General features: G+C 39.9%; 2 protein-coding genes across 2 annotated transcripts; one reads left to right on the top strand and one right to left on the bottom strand.

Annotated features, from left to right (window-relative positions):
- Positions 1-1,730: 1,730 nt before the first annotated feature.
- Positions 1,731-2,850, top strand: nkx3-1 (NK3 homeobox 1). Its single transcript, XM_031726998.2, has 2 exons — positions 1,731-1,983; positions 2,229-2,850. The coding sequence occupies exons 1-2, from the start codon at positions 1,755-1,757 to the stop codon at positions 2,624-2,626; spliced, it is 627 nt and encodes a 208-aa protein (XP_031582858.1). The 5' UTR covers positions 1,731-1,754; the 3' UTR covers positions 2,627-2,850.
- Positions 2,851-13,171: 10,321 nt separating this feature from the next.
- Positions 13,172-19,664, bottom strand: slc25a37 (solute carrier family 25 member 37). The gene is made up of 4 exons (XM_031726995.2): positions 19,282-19,664; positions 14,876-15,104; positions 14,470-14,526; positions 13,172-14,047 (listed from the first exon to the last, which is right to left on the bottom strand). Exons 1-4 carry the CDS (start codon positions 19,474-19,476, stop codon positions 13,512-13,514), a joined length of 1,017 nt encoding a protein of 338 aa, XP_031582855.1. The 5' UTR covers positions 19,477-19,664; the 3' UTR covers positions 13,172-13,511.
- Positions 19,665-19,979: the final 315 nt, after the last annotated feature.

Genomic DNA, 19,979 nt, shown 5'->3' with positions numbered 1-19,979 from the left:
TGGATGACTGCACAGAGTCTTAAAAGAACCACTTCAATCGTAGGACTTCCCCTCCCCACACAGCCCAGGCGCTCGCTGTCCATGCTGACCTTGTTTTTGCTTATGTCATCAGACAAGTATGTGAGGTTTCTTATTCTGTCAAGCATCGTTATAACCACAATCAAATGTTTTTTAGATGGTGAAATAAAAGTGACATATGCCTGAAATAAATGCAATGTATGCATTTCTAGTAGAAAGTCATTTTGCACACAGCTGTAGTGTGGTTTCGCTTGGTTCCACGTTCAGTACAGTATGATCCAAAAATAAACGTAAGGAGTTTTACGAGGAACAAACCAACTATGTCTAGACAAAAGTGGGATTTTCTGTGCTTACAGTTCAACATACTTTAACAGGCAGACGGTCGCATGCAAAGATTTCATGGTGAGACAAATCAAACATTTAATCTTAATACGCTGTTGACAAGACAGCAGGTAATGCAAACGAGGAACCTCAAGAGATTACACACAGATAGCTTTCATAAATGATTATCCACAACACAGGAAAGAAAGTGACAGACATGACTTAGTCTGGTGATAATATTTATCTATATATTAAACATATAAGGCTGTATATTCATATACAGTGTATAATGCATACAGTGATGCAGTTTAAGTGCTGCTGATAATAGTAGCAGCCATCAGTGTGATGTAAGTGTGTATTTGGCAAAGAGAAGCTGGTGGAGTCAGCGCCATCAGGGGCCACGGAGAGGACTGTGTTTGTCATACCAACATTCACGCATTTCCAAATGAAGCATGAAATCCCAGAGCAACTCCGACACCGCCTGTAAACATCTTAGTGGACGGAGAAAGGTCAGGCCGGACTGCAGAGAACAACAAATAAACAGCCGTCAAACAATGAGCGTGTCCATTCAGGAGCCGGCCTAAATGTGTCCAACTCATTAGTGCTTCAGGAGGCATGACCACCCACTCTGACCCCAGCCACTGGCCCCCACCCACCCCCGCTACTGGCACATTTGTCTCGCTGAAGCCAATGGGTTACAATACTGAGCTGATGGAGGGCTCACTGCGAGACTTTTTAGTGTGTCTGGAGCAGGTAGCTCTGTCCCTCCTTGTGGACTCAAACTTCTTCCACAGAAAGACTAAACACACTTTGTGAACATGCAATGCTTGCTTTTCTGATACAGGTTTATTGGCTAAGTTTGGATGTCACTCAGTTATCTCTGGTAGGAATAGATCATAGCTAAAAAAGTACATTGCCAACATGTACCCATTATATTTTTCTTGTACAGAAATGAGTTTCTAATCATTTTGTTTGAGTTTAGATCACATATTAGACACCTTTCTGCACATGTGTATAAGTAGAACCACACCAGACTGTTTTTCCATTTAAACATAAAAGCATGCATAAAGACACCTACAAATATTTAAATTAATCTTTTTACAATCAACCTAAAGTTGTTTTTTTTCTTTTACACGGACATGTTTGAATTTTTAAAATCTTTCTCTATACAGATCACTTCTAAAATAAAAAGGATGAGTACTTCTTTTTGTATGTTTTTATGGACTTGATATATTGCAGCAGAGCTGAGTAGGAACCTTGAATGAAAGTTAGTGAAAGTAGAAGTAAACTTTAGCCGTCCCGCCTCCTTAACCCGTCTGTGCAGTCTGAGCCCGCCCCTGCCATTGTATAAATTCAGACTGTGTAAGTGTGTGAGGACTCACAGTGCTTCAGCCACTTCTCCCACTGCGCCTCTGATGCACCGAGAGTCCTCGGATTTCTGGAATTACCGGCTGGAAATGTCTGACTCGGCCAAACCACTGACTTCCTTCCTCATTGAGGACATCCTCTCCAACAAGGACAGCGCGCGATTTAATGATAAATGCTGCTCGCAGAAGGAGGAAAGATGTTCGCAGTGGAATGAAGAACCAGGAAAGTTTTCACCACATTTCTGTCTTCAGGAAACAGCCTTTGGATTACAGACAGGTGAGCGTCTGCAGGCTTCCAGCAGCAGGGTTGCTGTGCTTAGATAAAGTGACCAAATCTGTTTGATGTGTGTTGTTTACTGTGAATAATGTGCAGAATGATGCAGAGTAACAACAAAAGACTTGCTTTAAAATTTTAATTTGTAATGGCAGCTGCTTATCTCACAATGATCACAAACAAGTTCACAAAGCCTGCTGTAAACCAGTTTACCTGTTTAACGACTGGATCTCATCTGTGCTTCACAGAATCTCTGGACACATCGTGTCCCAGCTCCTCAGAGTCAACTTTGCCCTCTCCCGGAAAGCAGAAGCGCTCCAGAGCTGCGTTTACACACCTCCAAGTGCTCGAACTGGAGAAGAAATTTAATCACCAGAAATACCTGTCGGCCCCAGAGAGAGCTCAGCTGGCCAGAACCTTAAGACTAACCGAGACCCAGGTGAAAATCTGGTTTCAGAACAGGAGGTACAAAACGAAGCGGAAGCAGCAGACATCAGAGTTTTGTAAGGATTTGTACAAAGCAGAAGGACTGGGTCTGAAAGAGGATTCGGTCAGATCATCACTGATCACTTCCTTCTACAAAGCCTACCAATACAGACCCTACCTGTGGGACTACAGTGGCCCCTGGGGCCCAGTGTTATGGTGAAAATAAATGTATAACTATAAAGTTTATCATCTCCGAGCTTCTAAAATCTATGTTCACTGTCACAGTTGATTCTTTGTCAGATTTGGAATACGATGTTTGCTCATGTGTTGACTTTATCCATCTCGTGGAGTGAGTTCGCTCATGAAAATGTGCTATCGTACAAATCTTGCTGTATGGATATGACATGGGTTTGCACAGCCAACTTGTGACATTGTTGATTAATAAATTATTAATAAATTAATGCTTATACATTTAACCTTTGTTAAGAGTGCTTATTTTTTAAAAAAAATGAAAATAATAATAATTTGGTGCTTTGGGGAATTTCTGATCTAATTACAGGGCAATGTTTTGTAGAAATGATCAAATATACATTTACCACAGTTTGTATAAAAGCTGTGTGGATGACTTTCAAACAGTCACTCTGGCATTAAGTGTGAGGTTAAAGTGAAACTTTCTGCTGAGTGCTCTCAAGCTGAAAAAATTTCGAGCATTTGCATGAAGTTAAACTCTGATAAAATTGCAGTTGGTGTCAATGAAGGCGAAAGAATGAGACCTGACTTCTTCAAAGAGCTGATGCCCTGATTGCAAAGAGATAAACTGCTCTTTCTAGAGACAGCACCACATGGAAAACGAGTGGAAACAAAACAGTAAGAGAGTCAGCTAAGCGAATCATTTTTTAACATCACACATTCCAGATGCTTAAACATGCTGACATAAATACAAATACAAAGGCTGGCCAAGAGGCATCTTTGTTTAAATCAGAGATAAACGGAGCTCCGTGAGGCATCGAGTTCAATCAGCAGTTGTCAGCTTTGCTTTCTTGAAAGCGGGGCTTGACGAGGTAAAGCTGTCATGTGGCTCACCTCCTGCATGCCACGGTGATTGTATAGTATACCTGGCAGTTGGTAGATAATAAAGTAAGAGAACATGTTTCTTAAGGTATGTTCTGTGCGATGTATAACAATAAGCTAGGATAACGCACAAAATGTGATGTACACTTCAGATTTGGGCACATTTTGTGACCCCTTTTGGGAAGCTTTGGTGTGATTATAGCCCTGTACACTCATGGATGTAACACATACTACAAATCAACATATTTTTCCAAGCACCTGGATTGTACAAATAAAAATTTCAAGAAGTTTGGCAGCATGATTTTTCAAATCGAGTTATGTCTTGTTAGTTTATGAAGTGAGACTTAGACTCACACCTGCTGCACTGTGGCTATGAAGCATTTCGGTGGAAGAGAGCATTCTGCAGGTGTGCTATCACCTGGACTTCTGATGAGCTCTTTTCTCCCTCTCCCTAGATGAGGTCAAAAGTTTCCTTCCCACTGAGTGATGCTGTGCTCCACTCAAATATTCCCCAAACCCTAAAGAGTTTCTCTGTTCTTGCTGGCAAATTTACAACCACGAAATCCCAATGCTCGATAACCTCAAGTTCACCAAACACCAAGTTTAAACATGCTGTGCAAATACAGAAAACAAAGACAAAATTCTGAAGCAGGTCCAACGTTACAGCGAGACTTACACCACACTATCCCGTGTCAGCTGAGAGCGATTGTGGACTGACCCAAACAGACTTGCACTTGACAATGAATTAGTCCATGGCTGCAAAAAACAACCAAAGACAATGAATTTACAGCATATGAGCTTCTGAGGCTGACCCATGCAGAGATAGATGGTACCTCAGTCCTTTGAATGGTTGAAAAGCAAATGTGACAATCTCCCGTGGGGTCCAGAACCAGACAGCTCGGTGAACAATATCAAAATTATGACGACAAACTAAGTAAAACACTATGAGGGAGTTTTACTTATTAGGGAAATGAACAAATACGAGCTTAATGATGACACTGTACTGACCTTTATTTAAGGAACACTTGGGGTTGTTTTTCATATTGTTAGTAACTGATAAAAAACTGTGGCATGTGGGTGTGGACCTTTTTTCTCTTTCTAAAGTAGGGCCTCAGCTGATAATAGTAACATGTGTTTTTCTAGTCTGTAATATTCCAAACTTCAGAGATTTTTATCATCTTTGCAACTGATTTCACTTCTGCTGCTCTTTATACTGTGTTTCAGTGTTGGGAAAGAACGACCAACTCAAAAGCAATTATAGAATATAATAGCCACTTTATTGTTGAATTAAATTTTAAAGATTTAACTCACCACCGGGGTGATTTTACATCATAGTAAATACATCTAAATCTATATTGACTTCCTTACACTGGTTTGGTTACCCCTGGATCCAGGCTTAAAAGCAGAGGCGATGGAGTCTTTTCAGTGGTGCCCAGTCCCTCAGTTATTTTAAAAACACTTAAAAATCCTGTTTGAGTCTAGTTGAGCATCATATCCTGGCTTTGATTACACAAACACACTCTTTCTTGCACAATTAGATATTTATTGTGTATTTATTGTTGATTTACCGACTGTTATCTATAGTGTATACTTTGTATAACGTGTACAGCGCCTTACAGCCGAGGCTGTTTTTTGTCTTATTTATACAAAAGCTGAGGAACAGCATTGCAAACTAAGAAGCAACTATAGCTTCCTTCAGGATGGCATGCTGGTCTGACTCAGTACGGTGCTGATAAGATGACACAAAGGATTTAGGGCTTTACATATTTAAGAAGGGCATGTTTGTAGTAACATAACTGAAGTGTGAGCACAGGTCTGATGGAGATGATAGGATATTTCAGCTCTTTCACACTGCTAATCTGTCTGACTTTGTGCAGCGCGTGCCCTTATGCAAACCTCACAGACCAACAAATGCTAAAAACATAACTGCGGGCATTTTTCTTGCTCACTCCTGTGTTTTAATTGTCGATCATTCTTCTAAATGAAAACCTCGCTCGTCGGTCATGAGGTTAAACCTGTACAGGGAGTTATAAGGTATTGCAGTGTCAGCTTAAGAGAAAGCACACATTTTCACATGCCAGTGTAGAAACTGGAGAAATGAAATCATTCCACAATCTTGATGTCTAAATATTTCCTCAAACTAAAGTGACTCCTTATCAGCGATGCCAGCGGCCGTGCTGTTCACTATTCATAGGCCCTCAGAGTAAACAGGTAATTAGACATGAAGAGGGCAGATAACATCTGTTTTGACGGCATTTGAAACTCTGACTGTATCTCTCAGCGACTCTCTGTGTCTTTCAGCGTCTCTCAGTGTATATGTTCATGCTCATCAGATAAGGGAGCCTGTTGAAGGGTGTAGCTGAGGGTTGGGAGAGCCATTATTATACTTGCCATTGTGATACCTGCACTTCCGCAGGCTCGAAGAGACATGGTACATTGATTCACAAACACACAAGGCTTAAAAAAAACAACTATATCATCTGTTGTTTTCTTTCTCTTTCGTTCTTCAGGTTTGGTAAGTGCCTGTCTGCAGCCTACCTGGATTAACTGGATTTGGCAAGAACATGATGAAAACAGAGAGTAGTTGAAAACATCACTCTCTTATCTGTTTTCCTCTATTCGAGCTGTTTGTTTTTTTTTTGTTGGGTTTTTTGGTGAATAAACAGGTATAAGGCAATAAGTTTATCTTTCAGAGGTCTGATTGCAATACGCATTAAAAAGCACGGTCGCAGAGCCTTTCTCTTCACGGTGGCCAATGATGCTTTGAAAAACAAGCAGATCTTCTTAACAGATGGGGAGAAAACCAACCCTGACCACAAAGACAGCCTTTGTCAGTGCTCCAATATGCCGTGACTGTCTGACAAATTCGTTGGACTTGATAAGGAGGTTTAAAACAGCCCTGATCTTCTCATGGGAACACTCATAAACTTCCTTGAATAGTGTAACTGGATCCCTCATGTTACGGACCCTGTAGAACAGCTGCCTTTCTTTCCTCATCAGCAGATACATAACAGCATCCAACTTATCCGATGGCTGACATCGATTGTGCCTAAGTACGTGTCGTGTGTGACAGAGAGAAAGGATGTGGGAGGAGATAGGCATGCTGAGGGAGAAGAGACTTTTTTTCCCCCCCAGTGTTCTTTGAGATAAAGATATAAAGTAGTGAGACAGTTTACGGCAGATTAAGATGATTAGAGAAAACTATAATGAGGACAGAAGACGTGGGTGAGGGGGGCTTTCATTGTGTTGTTCAGATAAACAACCTGTACATGAAGAAGGGCAAAAACTAAACACTTCAGGGTTACAGCAGAAGTGTACGTGTCCTGCAGCACGCTGATTTGGAATAAAGCTCTGCGCTGCCTGCATCTCCAAAAAATCTGATTTATTTTTCTGTCAGCATGCAGTGAATCGTGGGCAGCACACACGTCCAAAATATCATATTCACCTTTGCACCAATGCTGTAACCAACATGAGGTCAGTGAAAAATCAGTACAAATTCCCTGCTTTCTATGCATTTGCTTTCATTTAATATCATAACAATAAGATATAATAATAATAACAACATTCAGTCCATCATCAGTGTTCCTAATGACAATCGGTGATTAAGGCCAATAAAACAATCAAAAACAATCGCTCTTGTTGTTCAATGGCACGCTGTGTTACTTAATGGAAGTTTCCACTGATGCTAACATGACTTAAATTTGTTTTGCTGATTAAAGAAGCCACTAAAGGAGTGTCTGGTCCATCGGCCCCTGTGGATATCAGAACAGATACAATCATCATAATTAATACTGATCCAGGTTCAACACTGAAAGTATAACAGTCACATAGTTGTAATATGGAAACAACATCACACCACGCACTAAACCCTAACTCGAACCCCATAACCCTGGGAAATCACGGACACAAAAAAGGATAACATTGAAAATAAATACTTACCTTTCAAAATAAAAGACATTCATACTTACCTGGGGACTGACCTCAATTTGGAGAGGGATGTAGGACTCAAGGCCATCGGGGTTGATGGCCTGTGGGCTCTATCTCCTCAATCTAACCCCATAACCCTAACTGTACCCTAGTAACCTTAAACCTAGCCACGATCACATCCTAACCCCCAACCCTAAACCTCATGGTACCTGCCACCTTTTTGGATTTTTTCCTGAGTTTCCTAAAATGTTTTTGTGCTATTATGTAAAATGGTTTCTGTAAACTCAGATTGTGTTTGTGAACTGAGTAGTGCACACTATTGTATGAAATCTTAAGTCTTGTGTAGAAAACAATGCTGTCGGAAGTATTTGCCACTCCTTCCTGATTACTTTTTAAAAATTTTGCACATTTGTCAAACTTGCATGGTTCAGATCCATCCTTTAATTTTCAACACAGAGAGATAGACAACTATTCACATTCATACCTATGTGCAATCTATAATAATGAATTTACCTAACCCCACTAAGGGCATGTCTTTGGATGTGGGAGGAACCTGGAGTGCTTGGGGAGAACCCACACAGACGGGGGAGAATATGTAAAGTCCACACAGAAAAGATCGAAGCAGCAAAGCAGCCACAGACCATCACACTATCACCACCATGTTTGACTGTTGGGATGATGTTGTTTTTCGTGAAATGCTGTCAGCATTAAACCAGATGTAGCAGGACTCATACTTCATTTTTTCTTATCAGCCCACAGAATATTTTCCCAGATGTCTTGGGGATCGTCAAGATGTTTTTTGGTAAATGTGAGACGAGCATTTGTGTTCTTTTTGGACAGCAGTGGTTTTCATCATGGTACTCATCCATGGCCATGGATGCCATTTTTGCTTGGTCTCTCTCTCATTGTTAAATCATGAACTCTGACCTTAACTGAGACATGTGAAGAATGTGATTTTTTTTTTAATGTTGTTCCGGGTACTTTGTGACCTCCTGGATGAGTCGTTGATGTGCTCTTGGAGTAATTTTGGTAGACCAGTCACTCGTGGAAAGGTTCACCGCTGTTCCAAGCTTTCTCCATTTCTGTATAAACTGTGGTTCACTGCAGAAACTAGAAATAACTTCATAATCCTTTCCAGACTGATAGGTGTCAAAGAATTTGTTTCTCAGCTGTTTGATTGTGTCATAATGTGTTGCTTTTTGAGGTGTTTTAGCCTGCTTTACTTTGTCAGACAGCTTCAATTTAAGTGTTTTCTTGGTTGCGCATGTCTGCCATTAATCAGGCCTGTGTGTGGCAAGTGAACTTAGCTTTCCAAACAATAGTGACCTTTTCACATAGAGTCAGGTAGGTTTATATAATTTTTCCCCTTAATAAATAAAAAAAAAGTATTTAAAATCTGCATTTTGTATTTACTTGGGTCATCTTTGTCTAATATTAAAATCTGTGTATGTAAGAGAGGGAAACAAAGAGAGAGGGAGTAGGCTTTTACAGCATTGTGTTTTCACAGTTTCATTTTTAAGAACAGGACTACTTTAGGTTTTTGGGACTGACTTTTTTAGTCATTTAACTAACCAAACTGACTTCTAGTAAACACCACAGCAAATTTTACCAGTTCTAAATGTCCTTCTATGAAGGACATTTCTAAAGCCTCTGCTCTAGAGCATTTTTAAAGCATTGTTGATATACAGTTAGATCCAGAAGTACTGTACAAGGACACATTTTTTAAATGTTGCCTTTGTACTCCAATGTAGGGACTTAAGATCAAATAATCAAAATAATACTAAAGTGTAACATTTCAGCTTTAATTCAACAAAAGTAAGGTTTGTCCCCAGTTTTAAGAGGCTCAAAATGATGTCATTTAAATGGAACCATATGGCTTTTTTGTTTAAAGATTAATATTTGGATGACAATCGTTTGTAGTAATTGACTGCCTAAAAACTAGATCCTGTGTTACCTGTGTGATCTGTCAGCCCCTTACTGCTATGCTATTTTAATGTTCTACAATAGTAATAATAATAAGAATGATAATAATAACAATACGCAATCTTCCTTGTAACTATTAAATGGCAGATCCCAACACTTTGACAGAAAGTCAACATTACTGATCAGCGTGCCTGTTATCCCAACCTTTATGTAACAGCGCCCTCTACCGAAACTGTATTACTCCTACAAGTTAAAGGGCTGGTTCACATAAACAGTAGTAAAATAGTTTTTCCCCATGTTTGCTTTTCAAATAGAAACATGATATAACATGATATAACAAATCAGACTCTATTAAAAAACTTTGTTCTATGAAACAGAACAAACATCTTCCCCAATCTGCAAGACTCATTCTCAATACAAATACTCCAAACACAAAAGGGTATCATTTCTCACTTGCATGTTTATTTCAGCTCCAGTGTTGCATACTGTAGCAGCATTATCACAATCATTTTGTATTTGCAGGGTCAAACGTTCAAGCATTCCTGTCACTGGAGATGACACTCACTTTTGTGTGTAAAGAGCATAAAAATATTTACATTATTCAAATTCCCCACATAGAACATCAGCTTTTCAGTTTATTTCAAAATACTTTTGACACTACTTTATATCTCAGTTATTAACGGATACCTCAAAATCTGAGGAAAAATTTTCCTCAGTGGATCCAACTAAAAAATAAAAATAGTAATAAAAAAAAACACAATGTGTGCAACAAACTGAAACGTCAAGCTACTTTTAAACTGAAACATGTTATCCATTCATGTGAAAACAATTCAATATGAATAGTTTATGTAGTCTATTCCAACTCAACCATATCAGTATGTAGACAATTAGGTTGCACTGTAGTTTTTCAAGATTAATTCAAACTTTTTTTTTTTATGACATTCAAAAGAAGAACAACAAAAAAGTCCAAAGGTGTTTGCTCAGAAACAAAAGCTCCAAACTTATACTGAAGATGTGACTCTAAATCTAACACTAGTGAGTGAAAACTACATCGAAAAAAGTGGAATAAAAATCCACTGCAGGCAGGCACGCAGCATCGTGCAGATTAAAAGGAGAATGCATAGGTTGTCTTTGGTTTATTATCATTTACCCAACTGTACAAATGTGAGGAATCGGTGTCCGAAGGGGCTGTGAGATTACGTCAAACTTTTCCAGAGTAAGAAAAATATCCTCCTTAATTCAAAATAAATACATCTGACTGCTTTCTGGATAACATCAAGATCTGGCTAAATGACAATAGTCTGAAAAGAGCAGAGAGCACACAGGAAACGTGTAACTACAACAGGATGAGTGAAAATAAAAGAAATAACAATGCCTGCTTACCCTTACTGATGTGATCAAGTTTTTACTGGCCTCATGGTAACAAAGTGTATGTCTGACATCAAGTCATCACGTTGCACTTTGCATCACAGGGTGTGTGCGTGTTCGGCTAAAGCCGAACATAAGAAATAAAAAAGCATTTTACATACAATGTACAGCTTTAATCTTCACGATCAGCATGATTCAAACGAAAGCTGAACATCACACCAGGCCTACAGAGAGGCTTCTCGGAAATAGTCACCATCGTGTATTCGTGTTTTGAATACACATAAACAAGCTGCCTGCCTTCAGTAACAACAAATGATCTTTAAATTGTGCGTGATTGAGATGCACTGCAGTTCTGTGCAGACAAAAAGCTGGACCGCTACGGCCTACGCACCTTCATGCCGAGAGAGAAATGGGATCTCTCAGGGGGCAGGAAGAAAGTATTTAGTATTTTAAACAAAATACAAAAAACCCCAAAACAATCAGGAGAATTGATGCAGATTCATGTGTGCGTTTAACAGATGTGACTGATTACAATACAAAGAGCATGTATTCATTCATAATTCATTCTAACAGAATTTTGTACTTTTCATGATGCAACTTGGACCAAAGAAAATGTAAATATGGGAAGATTTCCTATGCCAAGAACAGAAAAGGAAAAAGGGTTAAGCAGGGTTTTATATGCTTATAAGGCACTTGGAACGTGTAGCTGTCTCATCAGCAGAGACATGGAAATAAAAAATGTGCTGTGATGGTTCTTTACACACACACACACACACACACACACACGCACGCTACGAAAATAAATATAGAATTCCAATATTAAGAAATAGAAACAACAAACAACATGGGAGAGTTTGGAAAAGCTGGGGTTGGTGAGTTTGTGGACTGGAGGAAGAACAATATCACTTCTTCTACAAGTATCTGTCTGTCTATCTATCTATCTATCTATCTATCTATCTATCTATCTATATAAATATCTATATACAGTTAAGCCCATAATTATTCATACCCCTGGCAAATTTTGACTTAAAGTTACTTTTACTCAACTAGCAAGTTATTTTTTGACTGGAAATGACACAGGCATCTCACAAAAGATAATAAGACGATGTACAAGATGCATTATTGTGGAAAAAAATATTTCTCAACTTTTATTTACATTTGAGCAAAAAGTATCATGTCCAGAATTATTCATACCCTTTACAAACTGTCACAGTCTCTGGGAAAATCCAAAGTTCCATACCATTCCAAATAGTCAAAGCTGTTCTAAAGCATCCTAATTACCCTGATTAATTGGAAATAGCTGTTTTACTCAACTCAACAGGTGAAAAACAGCAGCTCTCTGCAGGTGCTCTGTGGACATTCATGGCTAAGACAAAGGAACTCAGTGAGGACCTGCAGCTGTGCATTGTGGCTGCTCACAAGTGAGGAATGGGCTACAAGGCCATATCCAAATGTTTTCAAGTTCCAGTGGCTACAGTGCAAAGTATTATTAAAAATACAAGATGTTCCGCACTGTGGAAAATCTCAGAGGACGTTGTCGGAGGCCAAAAGTGAAACCTGTGCTGGCCAGGAGAATAGTGAGAGAGGTGAAAAAGAATCCAAGGATCACCACCAAGGCCATTCTGGTGAATCTGGGCTCTGCTGGTGGCAATGTCTCAAGGCAGACAGTCCAACGGACACTGTTGGGTTCCACGGATGCAGACCAAGGAAAACGCCACTTCTCCAGGCACTTCTAAGGCATGCAAACGCTCATTTGGCCTTTGCAAATGCTCATCTGGACAAAGAAGAAGATTTCTGGTCTTCAGTGTTATGGTCAGATGAAACAAAAATTGAATTATTTGGTCACAATGATGTTGGCATCATTTGGCATAAAAATGGAGAAGCCTTCAACCCAAAGAACACCATCCCCACTGTCAAACATGGTGGTGGGAACCTAATGCTTTGGGGGTGTTTTTAGCCAATGGACCATGGAACCTAATCACAGTAAACAGCACCATGAAAAAGAGCAATACATGAAGATTCTCAACAACAACATCAGGCAGTCTGCAGAAAAACTTGGCCTTGGGAACCAGTGGACATTTTAGCACGACAATGACCCAAAACATACAGCAAACGTGGTGAAGAAATGGTTAGCAGACAACAACATTAACGTTTTGCAGTGGCCTAGCCAGAGTCCTGACTTGAATCCAATTGAGAATCTGTGGAGGGAGCTAAAGATCAGGGTGATGGCAAGAAGACCCTCCAACCTGAAAGATTTGGAGCTCATTGCTAAAGATGAATGGGCAAAAATGCCTGTGGAGACATGCAAAAAGCTGGTCTGCAATTATAGGAAGCGTTTGATTGCTGTAATAGCCAATAAAGGCTTTTCTATTGATTATTGAGAAGGGTATGAATAATTCTGGACATGATACTTTTTGCTAAAATATAAATAAAACCTGAGAAATATTTTTTTCCACAATGATGCCTCTTGTACATTGTCTTATTATCTTTGGGGAGACACCTGTGTCATTTCTGCTCAAAAAAGAACTTGCTTGTTGAACAAAAGTAACTTTAAGTCAAAATTTGGCAGGGGTATGAATAATTATGGGCTTAACTGTAGATATATATAGTAATCTTTGTTGCATATCATGGTTGTGCAACATTACTAACTCAAAAATAACACACTGTAAGGAGTGTCTCTCTGCCACACCCCCACCATTCTTCCTTGTGAAAAAAATGAGTCATATTACTTCGTCAGCAGCATGTGGGAAAATGCACCTTCATGTCGGAGTTTTCTGTCATCAGCCCACCTGTGTGCTGCTCAAATGCACTTTCTGTTAGAGAGGGCGAGGTCCCGCCTCATGCTCCTGAGGCAGCTGCTGCTTTGTCAGGAAGTACTTAAAGAACTCATACACCGACCAGGCGATGGCGGTGGAGGGCATCTGGTATATAACCCGAGCTTGGACCCCTTTGAAGAAGGCTGACAGACCACCGAGCTGGTACACCGTCCTGAAAGCGTTCGCCATACCTGTCAAGTGGCCGCTGACGTTCATGGAGCTGAGCGCTACGTTCTCTTGTGTGTTGAGCAGTGTTTTGCAGACATCGAGCGGAGTAGTTACTGCTGCGGAAACGGCTCCTGCCGCTGCGCCTGACAATATGTGGCTACCGGGGTGGTAATGTCTGTGAGGGTTTAACTGCTCCTGCATCAGCTCGTAGGTGATAAAGTGAACAGCCTGGAAGGGGATGTTCATGGTCAATTGTGTGCTGTAGCTGCGGTAGAAGGCTCCAACGCCTTCATTATACGTTATAGTTCGGATGCAGTCCCAAAGTCCTCGATACGGAGAGTTGTACATTTGCATCCTCTGCTTTATCACTGAAAACAGGAAGGGTGTTAGTGTATTTGATTGCATGTATTGTATATAATTTCATGCTTTGCACACAATATCTCTTGCAAAAAAATTTAAAAACAAACATATAATATCCCTTCTTTTTATTTTTTGAAAGATCTAATTTTCTAAAGTAGGAATACAGTGCAGGTCTGAGAAAACTTTACTTAGACAGAAATAAAAAGCACACACTACTTTCAGCCGCGTATTAAAATTTATTCAGTGCATTTGCTAAAGTAAATTTTCAGGTGCACTTTGTACAACAGCTAAGCCGAGCGGGACAGAGGGAAAAAAATGCACCATTCATACACAGATAACTCTTACTAGAAGGATTAGTGACAAAGGACAAAATACCATCACTGTTAAAAGGCAAAGAAGTACCTTGTTAGGAAATGTTCTCAGTTCTTACCTTCAGCTGGATTCATGACTGCATCATGGAGAACAGTTGCGACACTACCTGCTACACCTATTCAAACAAACACACGTTGATGCGTCAAAAATCTGAAGCAGTAATAAAAAGAAAACATCCCCATATCAGTTTATGATAAATATAAGCCTTATTTTAGACATTTTAGTAAAGGTTGTGGTGGATTACCATTCTTACTAAAAAAAGACACTGGCTTAAATGGCATATCCCAATCATAACACACCCTGTTTGGATTTCTCGTGTTTGCGACTGGGATTTGTCCCAGCCACTGTAAACAGGATATGACTTCTCCTAACTCAGCTCCTCCAAGCCTTGTGATGCTTAGTCTACAGTAAAAGCAGTCAGCGTGATATTCAAGTGGTTCGTGTTGAGATGCAGAAACTCGTACCATTGGCTAAATGGCTGTTGCCGCCACTCTGAATGACGTCGCTCAGTGAGCGTTTCACTCGTTCGTAGCAGGCAAAGTAGAGTGCATGGGCGGGCCCCGCTCCAATCATAGTGATGTTGAGACCTCTCAGCGGCCTGAAGATCCCCTCAGTCCGGATGATCCTTTTCAGAGCCTCGTACACACTCTTGTACTGTGCATTTGGGTCTGGTTGTAGGCTCTGCATCCTTGTCTGAAGAAAATAATAAAGATTGCTTATCATTTATTCCAGCACAACAGTTACATTATCCAACTGAGGTCTCAGTATGAACGCACAAGTGTGGACTTAAAATCAGCACCTGATATAAGCCAAATCATTGCTTTTGGACATATTTTTCCTTGTAAAAGTGTCACATTTTTCTGACAGTAAGTGCTCCTGGCAGTGTCAAGGCCCTGTCTGAGTGATTTCTCCCAGGCTGGCGTAGGAGGCTGTGGCAGCTCTTTGTTTTACTCCATCATGCCAAGTTCTCTGGACAGCACAAAGCATGTTTGTATTTGCGGGGCGATCTAGGGCTGGCTCAGGAGATAGGCCAAGTCTATCTTCCTCAGCATGTTCCCCTGTGTTTCCTTCCTTTGGGTTGACAATAAAATATCAATTACATTTCCGCTGGACACAGATTTGGGAACTTTGGGCAAATAAAACTTGGCAGCGCAATTTACGTTTATGCTTGTTCCACTGCATTTACACACAAGAAGATAAACTGTCTGCTTAAAACAGAGGAATTGATATGAATGGTTAGTCACACACCATCAGGAGAGGAACTGAGAGGTAATTTACTTGGTCTTGTTTTAAACGCCCAAATTCCTCTGAACATTAAATAATGGTGGGTACACCATAACCACAACCAGCAAATGTTTTAGGTTTTTGTGGTAACTTTCTGAGTACCTGATGATAAAAACATCTAAAGTGCAACACATAACTCTTTTCTGCTGTAACCAAATCCAAGAGATCAGTTCTGGAAATTAACTGGCTAAGGTTCAGCATCATGTAAGGAAACATTACAAATATGGGATTTGAAACCAGGCTGGGAATTTGTATTTATAATTGAAACTGTGAAATGAAAACTGGGGAGTAACACTGTTTAAACTTCCAATACTAATAATGCATCACACTCAGTGCCTATGTTGTAAGAAGCTTAAAGAGCAAGGTTGTCAAACATAAGGTCTGGAGTTCAGAATTGGCCTGGCAAAGACTCCAATCTGGCGAAGTGTGTGTGTGTGCTGTACATTTTACTGTATTTTCTTAAGTTTTACAACTTTTTCAATTGATAAAGACCTCCGTTTTTCAAGCATCTACTACATTTACTACAGAAATTTTTTACCATAGAAATAAAAGTACATTATTATGACTACAAAGTATTAAAACAGACGTTTGTCACTTATTTTACATATATAGCACATTAAAAAAAATTACAAATTTTGATGAAACTGCACTTATATAAAGACATCAGGGATTACATATTTAGTTAGATGTCTTTACACTGACACAAAGTGGAGCTTCACTGGTCTGGCCCACTTAAGATCAAAGTGGGCTGCATGTGGCCCACGGTGTAAAATGTGTTTGACATCCCTGTTATAAAGTATGGATAAGAAAGATCTGCAGCTATGAACTCAAAATGAGACTAAATGCAAAAACTGTGCAACAGTAGAAATGTTATTTTTAAGGAGATTACATTACAACGCTGTTTTCAGGTACTAGTTAAAAAAAATAAGTGGTCTTTTTATTTTCAATGTCCTATACATATATATATATCTTTTACTATGGTCAGCTGAGGTAACACAACAATCCCCAGAAGTAAACATCGGTGTGGCCTTTAAGATGTGCTGAAAGAAAACATGCCCACTGATGGCTTACACTGTCCTGTCTTTTAGTTTAGCTTTGTCTGTTGTGATTCTGTGGCCGTTTACTAATCAACACTTGAGAAATGCAACTGCACACACACACACCCTTTACTGTGTGAGGCTGATTCCGAATGTGTGCAACAAAGATAAGACACCCCTCCTCGCAGTAACAGAAGCCCCTCCCTGAATCCCAGATGAGTCTCATGTTTTACTGGAAGACTGAAACGTACAGTCAGTGGATTGTTAGCCTGATTCACCAGGCTTGAAATTCAAAATAACACCAAGTCGGACATTCTGCAACCTGCATTTCAAAACCGATGTGAAACATACCACACAGCTTCCTAATTTGAGTTTGTTAACTAGAAATAAAGTGCAGTGTGCTCTGAATCCAATCTCTTAAAATCTCATTTGTCTTTTTTGTGTAATGTGGAAAATGTAAATGGGTTAAAATGGGAAATTTCAAAACTGTATAGTCCGGACCGAGCAGGTGCATCCACAGCTCTTTGCGCTTATGAAAACTTTGAAAAGTCAAGAGGAAGCGGCAACAAGGCTTATGCAACAAAGGGCCTACAGGTCAGTGTGGAAATATGTCAAGACTATAACACTGTAGGCAAAGAGGACAGAGTGACTTTTATGGATTATGCTAATCAAGCTGTCCGTGCCGAATCAAAATTATTGTTAGGAGACTGCGGCACTACAAAATAAAGCACCATCAATACAATGCCACTCTGTTAGAAAATAACTGGTGAGCAGGATTTAGAGAGGAATGAAAGGAACAAAGTTCACCACACCTAAACCTCACAGTTTACTGTTTACTTTACAGATGCAAGGCAGTTTTTAACAAAACTGGATCCTCATTTTATTATGTTACTGAACACTTACCTTTAGGTGTTAGCTTCAACGTGGCATTAGTGGGAGGGAGAAATGACTTTCCTCTCTTTATAAACTTGTCTGGTAACTATCAAGTGTACAACCAAAACGGGTCAGACAATTAAAAATCCAGTCATTCCTACTCATGACTGCCATTGTGTTTAGATGAAACTAAATAAAATCTGTACTCATTATTGTTCCAAAGAGTCAGTAATTTGATCCTTTATTGCTTCACGATCACCTTTTGCCTGCAGTGGATCAGTTTTACACAAAGCTAAAAAATAAAAGGCAAATAAAATGTTCTTGGCTTGCCATTTGTCATTGCTAGTTATTATTATTAGTAGTAGTAGTTCCTGTTGTATTATATAGATAGCAGTCAAGATCAAACATGGGCTTTCTCATTCTAAGAGAGTGTAACTGCTGTATAAAATGTATATTATTTTCATTAATTTCCTCCTATGCTAATAGATGGTGATGCCTGTAATAATGTTAGAAACCAAGGTCACACGCTGTGTTAAAATGTTCTGTCTGAACAGCAGCCCACATTTAACAATATTTAGTTTACAAGAGTACAAAAAGTAGCAAACACATCTGAACAGCAGCCCTGCTGTGTTATGCAAATTGTGCCAAATTATAAGCAAATATCATTATTATTCTTGTACTGACTTATAAAATATATAAACTAATAATTTTGCATCTATCATGTACTGTGTTTGTTGCCCTTAAACAAGCAGAGACAACTACAGCTGCTTCAAGGAGTCTGAAGAACACAGGCCAGCTTTATTGTTAGTCCAACAGCTTTAACCTGGTAGAAGGGTCATCATGACCCAGCAAAGGTCACAAACCAAACAGCGTGATAGATTTGTACATAACACCTGTTTACTGCCACACACACTGTATATAACGAGTGTGTATGCACTTTGCAACTATGTAGACTGCAGTACAATAATAACCACATTACCAAACACAGTTTGATAGGACTCTGTTAGCCTTTATTAATTAGTGAGAACATCTAGTCGGGGTGGGAGGGTGTGTGGAACCACAAGTGTGCTTTTAAGTGCACTACAGAGTAATAACTTACAGAAGGGTGTTAATAAATCTTGCCTTAAATATTGGAAAAAGTCTGATATGTGTTGTAACCACACCTCAGACCTGACCTTTGCCTACAACGACTGTAGGAAAACCTAACTTGCTTCCCTGGCTGAAAATAAAACCGTGATTCTGAACTTTGCTTTAACCTTGCTAATATGTGCCTCTTATGAATTAAGGTTACACCGGGCGTTGAGGAAGCTTGCCATGTTAGCAAGTTAATAGTTGTATCGAGCAGGAAGCAAAAAAAAAAAAAAAAACCGAAAAGAAAAAAAAAGAAACGAAACTGTTTGCACTTGATTGGTTTAACTATCATATTTCTTTACTATGATTTACTTCATACGAGCCTGTTAAACTAGTTTGTTCAGTCTGCTCGTACCACGAAGGCTGTCATGCTAATACTAGGCTAACCGAGGATGGGGGCAGTCCGGAGATTTTATAGCTAGCGCTCGTTAGCGAGCTATGGTAGACAGTCGGGACAGTTAGCGATGCTCTGGGACTTGTTAATGAATGAGCTGTGGCGGCGAAGCAAGTGCGAACAGCAACTAAGCTGCTTCGCGGTGAGTTACCTTGACAGAGTCCACGGGGTACATCACTGTGTGCTCCAGTATACCAGCCACTGCTCCCGCTGTCATGTGGGTCATCACGGAGACATGAGGTGGCAAGCTCTCGTACTCCCCGTCACTGTTAAAAGGCTCCTCGTCTTTGCTTTTGTTCTGCGACATATCCAGCGTTGCCACCGCACGGTCCGAGCACAACTCCATGCGTGGAGAGCTCTACCAGAAGCTCTTCCTTACCACACAACACTCAAGAGAGGTAACGGCGGCATGGATAACCACAACATCATCACTACTGGAGTTCCAGCGCCCATGTGACGTAACGCCCGAGGGCGTGGTTTACATTAATAATGAACCACTCGCGTTTCATGTCGTTAGTGTTCGGGCGGGATCTTGGCTTGAGTCGACCAATGAAAAGTTTCCATGCCAGATTCCTCTCACACTCAACAACCCCACTGTTACAATTTGGCCATCTATGCTGGATTTCCTTCTTAGTTTTTGAATGGGTTTGACAAAAGTGCAATCTCATAGTCCAGCTTGAGCAGATAAGTAGGTGTGGCTTACCTATCAGGCAGCATATGTGCAGTAACCATGAGGGAAATCGTCTCTTTTGTCAAAGGGAAGTTATCTAAAAGTTGTGGTCTCTCCACACCGCATATGGTGCTATCACAGAGACTAGTGGACTACAATATCACATACATTTTCACATA

The sequence above is a fragment of the Oreochromis aureus genome, linkage group 12 (assembly GCF_013358895.1).
Source record: "Oreochromis aureus strain Israel breed Guangdong linkage group 12, ZZ_aureus, whole genome shotgun sequence".
Classification (NCBI taxonomy): Eukaryota; Metazoa; Chordata; class Actinopteri; order Cichliformes; family Cichlidae; genus Oreochromis; species Oreochromis aureus.
The sequence above is the reverse complement of the archived record's forward strand: the minus strand, read 5'-3'. Positions and strand labels throughout refer to the sequence as shown.